This window comes from Cyprinodon variegatus, unplaced genomic scaffold, assembly GCF_000732505.1.
Source record: "Cyprinodon variegatus isolate N-32 unplaced genomic scaffold, C_variegatus-1.0 Scaffold1059, whole genome shotgun sequence".
NCBI classification, from domain to species: Eukaryota; Metazoa; Chordata; class Actinopteri; order Cyprinodontiformes; family Cyprinodontidae; genus Cyprinodon; species Cyprinodon variegatus.
In genome coordinates this window covers 239240-247881 of record NW_015151512.1, presented here as the reverse complement: position 1 = coordinate 247881, position 8642 = coordinate 239240, and the positions used below count along the sequence as shown (strand labels likewise).

The 8642-nt window shown below is 36.1% G+C and overlaps 1 protein-coding gene across 1 annotated transcript in view; it reads right to left on the bottom strand.

Annotated features, from left to right (window-relative positions):
• LOC107101151 (transcriptional enhancer factor TEF-1-like) overlaps positions 1 to 8642 on the bottom strand; it is an 82028-nt gene that overhangs the window by 18458 nt on the left and 54928 nt on the right. The window contains exon 9 of the mRNA XM_015399942.1: positions 3632 to 3805. Coding sequence (XP_015255428.1) covers positions 3632 to 3805 — 174 coding nt within the window. The remainder of the gene's footprint in view (positions 1 to 3631; positions 3806 to 8642) is intronic.

The following is an 8642-nucleotide window of genomic DNA, read 5'->3' as shown; positions in this document are numbered from 1 at the left end:
AGAGTGTTGTTCAGCATGGGGGTGAGTAGAAAATGAAGGCTAATCATGTTTTGGGTGTACTATTCCTTTAAGGACTAGAGATGGAGACCTCTGATCCACACTAACCGTCTTACTCCACGATTATAGCAGATACTGTGGTACCTGCACTGTCTGCCCCTCCTTATTTGTTTTATTTTTTGTGAGACTTAAATAGGATCATTGTTCCAACGTCATCTGTTTTCTGCCCCCCAGTGGTTTGGGAAGTTTGTCTACTACCCCTTGTTTTTGCAAGGCCAAGAAATCACTACTACTTTATCGTCTTCATGAACTCCTATAACTCCTAAAGTATTATCTTTTTTAGGTTTCATTGATTGTTTTTGCATGAATCTGTCCCACCTGCATTTTTATGCTCTGTGGAACTCCAAACTGGTTTTCCAGTGCGATTAACAGATCTTATTTAGCATTTTCCCTTAAAGCAAATGTGTTTTACTTTGTAACTGCGCCTCTCTGCCTTTCAGACACATGAAATTGCTGCTGAATTGCCTGTCTGACTAAAATAGACCCGCGGTCAATCTTAGAAAGAAGAAACTAGTCAAGAATAAAACAGATAAAAAGAAAAAGTCCTGGCATCTGACATTTAAAATTATGCAATAGAAAAACCAAAATGTAAAGTTATATGGGAATTCTGGTATTCAAAGGCACACCATGGACTTTGTGACCTAAAGAATTGACGCATATTAGTCATTTTCAATGATTCCTCAGGCCAATATATACATGTAGTGCTTGACACAATCAATACTACGAGCGAGGCTCCCCTCTTGAAATGCCGACTATGCAACTTTGGAGTTGTCATACCGTCATTGGCCAGGTCATGTGACCTGAAAGAACGCATCGCTTTACGGCCACAGGCTCTTATATCGTCATGGAGCTAAAGCTTCTGCTCTACTATTTTTCCACCTCGACTAATGGTCATGGCTGACGCAAGGAAAATGTTTAAAACTTCTGAGGAGGCTAAAAAGAAAAAACAGGAAAGGGATTGTGAGCGAGGAAAAAACAAGAGTCCCTCTTGGAAACGGGTTTGTTGGCGCAGGCTAAAAGAAGTAGCCTGATGTAAAAACAATTCTTTTCTCAACTTTATTATTAGACTGGTAAGTTAACACTTTGCTCCTAGTATACAGTCATATATCTTTTTTTGTTATTTTCAATGTTTAGTAGAAGCTAAACACGGGCAGAGAAAGCTAGCAGGAAACAAACAAAAACTACAGGGGGCCCTAAACGTAAAAGTTACAGGTCTAGCACCCTCTAGTGGCCAAATGTTACATGGTGCGCCTTTAAGGACTTGAAAAAGATAATTTAACCTCTCAAACTGACCCGTTTTAAGGCATTGACAATTAATAACTCAGAATGCAAAGAAATTACAGCGGTAAAATGTTAACCAATATACGGTAGACATGTTGGACATCATTGGATAACTTAGATTCTCCACAATTCAACCACAAAGTGCATTTTGTGGACACAGCGAGCACCAAAGCACAATTAACACAGATATAGCAGCATGTCAAAATGTAAAAATGAAAAAGCAGCCACAACAAGCAATCATGTCTTTATTACTGCTGTTCAAAAAGACCTATTATTTTCGAGAATAAAAAAAAACAACTTTGAGTCATGTTTGAACTGATGCAGCTTAGGCTGTGTTTTACTCACCCAATTTTCATGTATATATTCAGAAACTAGAGGGTGTTAACTTTCTAATAATGTTCCTAAGTTATTTGCTTTTCCATTTGGGTTTGCAAAATAGGTGAGGTAGATAAATAATGTAACTGAAAAAGAAGAAAAACAATTCCAGCTTAAAAGAAAAACAAAGCAGTTTACCTTTTGACATCATACGTATTAAACCTGTAAAACACTGTAATATTTACTCCTTACCAGAGGAGGGTAGAAACTAGTTACATTTACAACAACAATGTACTTTTAGTACAACAGTTGCACTTTCCCTTACTGTTACTTAAAAAAATAATATTCTAAAAAAAAAAATGTTCTTAAAAACAAATTCTGGTTATCCTACCCACTATGACTGACTTCAGCTATTTAGATATCAGAAGGAAATACAGTAAACAGGAGATATCGCAGCTGGAGGTTCTTCAATTTTTCCTGACATATATGCAATATGTACTAAAGAATAGTTTTATACGTTTATGTGAAAAAGTGATGTTCAGCCCAAATATCTTATTTTGCAAACATGTTATTTGTATTTTATTTACCTTTTTTTTTGGATGAAGAGACCAGAATTTGCTTATAACCATCTGTTTGATGACATCATTAAACAATAAATCAGAAGCCAACAATTACTGAGTACTTAAGTAGCCATTTTTTATCCAGTACTTTCACTGGAGTAATTTCTTGATTACTTTTACTCAAGTAATAATATGTTAAAGTAGTGCTACTTTTACTTGAGTAAATCTTTGACTACACTACCTACAAAAAAAAAAAGAATAAATTAAGACTTTTGGGCATTAAAATAATCATGAAATTATGTTTTTTTCTAGTAACTGTAACCAGGTAAATGTAACTAGCTAAAACAACCTCTGCTAATGAGCAGGAAACACTGCAAAGACAATTACTCTGCAACTAGCTGGACTCGTATATATTGTTTTTCCCCCAACTGGCAACATGAACTGATTTTATTTATAATCTAAGAGTCTATATTTTGGCTCCGCAAACATTCTGCTAGATGATTGGATACTTGCCGATACCGATACCACCATTTTAGTGCTGGATCGGTGCCCCGACCGACGCTGGTATTGCTATCGGCGCAACACAAAAAAAAACTGAAGTTATTTTTAACCTGGTGGCAAACTGCGTTTGTCAAGAGAAACAAGTGTTATCTTCTATTGTATTTTGCAGCTGCTGCTGAGAGGATTTGAGACTTTTTTCTGCAAGAGGTAAAGGTGAGAAAAGCTCCTCTTATCTCAAGTTTATTTCCATATGCATTAAATAGAATCACTTTTACTAGTCTCACGGTTTATTGGCTTTATTTAATTTTGCTAAGCTATTCTGTGCAATAATAAAGTTTTAGTCATAACCATGAATTTTAACACATTGCTTCCATCACCATTAGCAAGTAAAAAAAAACCCTACAGATGTTCCAGTATGGCGCTATATGCTATCTAGTGATGTAAACAGGTTTAAAGACCCGTCACCTCTTTCACTCTCTAAATTGCGGTTGCAGAAGGTAAACCGCTGTGTCACAGCTGTCGGAAATTTGTTCTTTTCAATATTCTTGAAAGTTTCTGATTTGGCCTGAGGCATTTTGGAGAAAGAGCAGCAAGGCGAGACACACAAAGGTAGAGGCAGAGCAACCTGTGAGTCAGGAGGTGAGCAGGTGTTCAAACAAAGCGTCTGAGCTTTCATCAACCCACCACCTCTATATCCCAGGTGGAATGACAGAACACACACACACACACACACACACACACACACTCAAACACCTGGAAGTGCAGACAAAGACCCTGCATGGAAAAGTACAGAGTACTTGCAAAGGTGATTTTGCTTTTGGGTAATTTTAAAAAGCTATTCCCGGCAAAGTAATGTTTAGAAGATTGTAAAAATGAAGTAAGAAGAAGTAGAGAAAGTAATTAGCACATTTCTTTACCCAGAACTTGATCAAATAGAATGCGTTCTGTGGGCCCTTGCTGAAAAGCTCCTTCAATCCGCCCTTCTTCTCGGGGAACTTGTCGTAGATTTGCCTGATGTCCACACACTCCAGCAGCGGGTCGCTGTAGCTCGGGCTGCTCTGGCTGATGTGCACAAACAGGTGCTTATTGTACTGCAAAATATTAAAAAAATAAAGGAAAAATTATGAGTTGGAAAATTTTCTCACATCCATCATTTCTCCAAAAAATCTCTCTGCAACATAAACAAAATGTGTGAAAACAATCTACCAGGAAGGTTTTCAGTTTCTAAGTAATACACATGTATTACTGTTAATGATGATCTTATTAATATATAAAAAATGATGCAACAATCAGACAGCTAGTGTTCGAAATCTGCCTTTTCTCCTCTCAGTTGGTTCATGTCTGATAATTGTTCGGAAAAACAGAGATGCTGTTTTCTAGTGATGCAAAAATAAAAATAAACAGAGATAATTTAATCTATGGAGTTAACTCTGTTCCATTATTGTTGAAAGCATTAAAAAAAAAACTTTGTAAATGGAAATTTGAAAAAAAGAAATGCAACTTGAGAAATTAAAGTTTAGAAAAATCAGTGAATCAAAAAAGGTTTTGAGAGAAATGATTGACATTTTCTGAGGAAAGGCAAGTTTATTTCTAAAGCACAATTTAGTACAAAGACAATTCAAAGTACTTTACATGAATTAGGTAATGAAATAGAAGGAGAAAAAAAAGTAGAATAAAGCAAATAAAGACCTCCGGGTCCCTGAGCAGGTGAAGGGGATCAAACCGGATACTTACAACCTGCTCAGCGAACAAGCTCACTATTCTAACCACTAGGCCAACACCCCCCATCTATTGGTCTATCTCTACAATAAGAGCAACCGTCTGTATGTGTTCTCTAAAATGCATTTGAAAAAAGACAAACATGTAAAGAAAAAAATATATACATATCCATATAAAGAAGTAAAAAGAGAAATAAAGTTTGGAAAAAATGTTGTTTTTTTAAATACTAACAAATATTTAAAATAAAATTTGAGGAAACATAAAAGTTCCTCTAAAAATGTTTTTCGATTAGGACCTTTTAAAAATGATTGCATTTTTTAAATTTCCATTTAGAAAATATTATTTGCTTGCAACAACGAGACAAACTCCACTCTGCAGTGGTTCGTTTTTTGTTTGTTTTAACGCTACTCTCTTTATGCAGAAAAATACTAAACATCCTCCTTTTAAAGCCAAGTTTGATCCAAATCAGTGTCAGTAGATAAGAGTTCAAAGAAAACCAGAAGTCCTTATCTCTACAACAAACATCTGTTCTATGACAGACCCCCCATTCACAGTCCCTCCATCTGTATCCTTTAAATACTCAGTCACCTTTCTCCCAAACATGTCAGATCCATTTACCCCAGCTTCGGTGGCTCTAAAATGTCTGACCACGTTTTATTTTAAGCTTTACTCCAACAATCAGAATATAACATTTCATTTCACTAAAGCTTTGTGCTGCAAACCATTCCAGCTTGAAAATAAAACTTTTTCCTAGTTTACCTTTTGACATCAAACATATTAAATCAGAATAATATCGTAATATTTACTCCTTACCAGAGGAGGGTAAAAGCTAAGTTACATTTATTTAAATCAGAGGTCTGGCTAATCCCGACCCAACCTGATTTAACACATTTATAAATAAAGCCTACAGCCTCCGCTGTTCCTCCCGACTTCCTCGGAGCTCGAGGAGAACATGCTCTATATTATCATTAAATTCAGGAACAAAACATACGGAAATGAACGCTTAATTTAATATGACATATTTAAAAAATCTCCACCATCATCCAGCCAGCATACGTTCAGTTTCTGCCCAAATATTTTCATTTTGTTGTGGATTTTTGTAACAGTGATAACTAGGACCATGCATGGTTTGTATGAACTATGTTTGCTCTGCTTCCAAACTCATCATGTTTTCATCCAGACCTGCGAGGAGAAGTTTCTTCTGCAGTTGTGAGAGGCGCTCTTGGGCGTTTTGACTGGATTTGATTAAACTTTTAAGCCTCTTAGTATAAAATAAATATTTTGCTGAAGATGAGAAATGTGGTTCCTGGTATGTTGAAGTACTAATAGTTTGCATCCAATTATTTAAACAAAACGGTCTTAGTTTTTGGGAATATATAAGCTCATGAAGGAGCCTGGAATAGCTTGAGAATGACTTTGTCTACATTTAAACCCAGGTTTAAGCCTTGCAGGGCAGCCTAAAGCCCACTGCTCTCATTAAGCCAGAAAAAAGAAAGAAAAAATAACAAACGGTCAGTTCAGGTGTTTTATAAAATATGAGTCAGGAAACTGTCTATATATCAAACTTAACGATTGTTGCTCTCTACTTCAAAAAACATTTTAGATTTTAAAATGGAAAAAAAAATAGATCTTTAATTGGTCCCCCTGATCAAAATAAAATTATAAAAAAAAAAACAACATACTTTTAGGAGTAGTTTTACTTTCCCTTACTGTTATTTAAGTAATAATCTTATGAGAGAATCAGCAAATTTCTGGTCACTCTACTCACTACGAATAACTTGAGTTACTCATAGTTAAACAGTAGATTTCACACCTGGAGGTTCTTTATCTTGTCCTGGCTTATATGCATTAAGTACTGAAGAACGGTTTTATGCATTTATGTGGAAAAGTGCTTGATCTGCCCAGATTTCTTATTTTGTAATCATGTTATTCCTATTTTTTTTTTTTACATTGTTTTATTACTTTGAAAGACTATTTTCTTATGACTGTCTGTTTGATGACATCATTTTGAACGATAAACCAGAGGTCACAGCCGACAATTTACTCCAGTTGGGTTGGCTCTAGAATCAAAGTCTATGTCTGACCACCAGAGGCGTAGCCAGAAATTTTTTAGAAGGGTGGCCAGGCAATAACTAATGTACACTGAAGGGGGGGCGAAAGTTGATAGGCACCAGAAACTCAGGGTCAATCTCCACTGTCCTAAGAGGAGAATTAACGAGCAAAACATCCATATTTTCTAAATAAAGACAAACTATACTTTCCTACAGCCTTTGGTAAGAAATAGATGGATATATTTAAACATAAAAAGGTGTAGTGGATAAAACTCTTTCAGTTTTGAGTTCTGTGGCGTAAATCTTTTACATCCTCATTACTTACCTACTTTAATCAATAAACATTCTGCATAAAATTGATATTTACAAGCACTGATATCTACATGAATTGAGTATTTGATAAGTTCTGTACTGATCTTTGATGTTAGTATATTGATGTGCATAATTAACCACAAAAAATGTAAATGTTTTGAATATTCCACTTGAGAGTATTACTGCTGCCACCATCTGTATTAGAGGGAACAAATGGTAGGGGTGGCCACAGGGGTGGCCAATGATTGGCCCCCCATCTAGATCCGCCCCTGCTGACCCCACCTCAGTAGAATTGGGAAACTGGCTGGGAAACCAGTGTCCTGCTCTAATTACTGTCGTGCTATCTACTCTATCAGCAACACTGACCTACAATTTGTGTTTTTTCCAGTTTTAGGCATTCAGACACTAAATGACTGTATTCACCACCTTCATTAGGATACAAACTAACAGACAGTTAATACCTAAAACCTTCAAAACACTTCTAAACACGGCGGCTATTATAGACCGACCTGATTTTCTAGTTGTGCTTCTGACTGAAAACTCTGAAAGTCTGACATTTGAGAAGAAAGAGAGCGAGTGCCTATTAGCATCCAAAGCCACCCATCAATCCATCCATTGTATAAATCCACTTATCCGTGTAGGACTGGGTGGGTAGGGTCCATCACAATGCGACTCAGAGAGAGGACTGTCCATACAGGCGTACACGCAAGGACCATGGAGGAAGACCAATTAAGCTCTCAGCCGGGTTTTTAGTCAGTGGGAAGATGAACTAAGTATGCACAGGGAAAGAGAGGGACGCCAGGCTTTGACTTAAACTCAGGATATTCTAGATTAGGTTAAAATTAAGATTAAAATGATTAATTGTGATTTATAGATCAGTATAATGCCAAATTTGTTAATTGCATTAAAAAAATAATGAATACAGCAGAAATTAAGACAAAGCTCTAAAAAGAATATAGAAAATTTCTCTTTACCATTAAAAATCTCTTTGGATTATATATATATATATTTTATGTATATGTTGTATATTTACAATATGACTTTGCCTCAAAAAATTTATTTTTTAAAGTACTTAATTTATACTCGGTAAATATTTAATTTTCTGAAATTATTTATTTTCAGATTGATGGATGAACCAAAAAAATGTTGGATAGATGAATCTTTCCCTAGAAGAATGGACAGCTGCAGCTCTACTCTTGTTTCAGGCAGCAGAGCTTGAAGGAGGAATGACCGCAGTGACCATTGCAGCGTTGATGAGCCCTGAATTCAACTGGATGTTGACTCAGACTTAGACAGATTTTATTATCTTTGCACACAGAGTGTATGCAAAAATAAATTTCGTTCAGTACAGCTCTCAAGACATTTTCATTTTTAAAGTGCAGCTTTGATAAAGGTAAGCAGCAATGATAAATGTAAACATATGACTAAATATTAGTTAAAGTCCTTTTTTTTTTTTTTTAATCCAATTTTATATTACAATCAGCAGTCTAATGGCAGCGGGCAAGATACTGTTCTGGAATCAGTTGGACCTGCATTGGATGCTTCGAAGTCTCTTCCCCAAAGGCAGCAGGGAGAACAGTCCATGTCGGGGGTGTAAGGGGTCATTTATAAGGTTACGGTCTCGGGACACGCAGCGCTGGAATGAAATGTCTTTAATGGAGGGAAGCTGAGTTGTCTTCTGGATTTTATCTGCTACCTTCGCATTTATTTCAAACAATGTATATTCTTGTTTGTATTTAGACTGCTGTAGTCACGCTTGTCACTGCCCAATCCTTCCCGGAAGCACGATCCGTCCTGCACATGCGCATACAGATATACATATACGGGTGTCCATAAGTAATGTAAT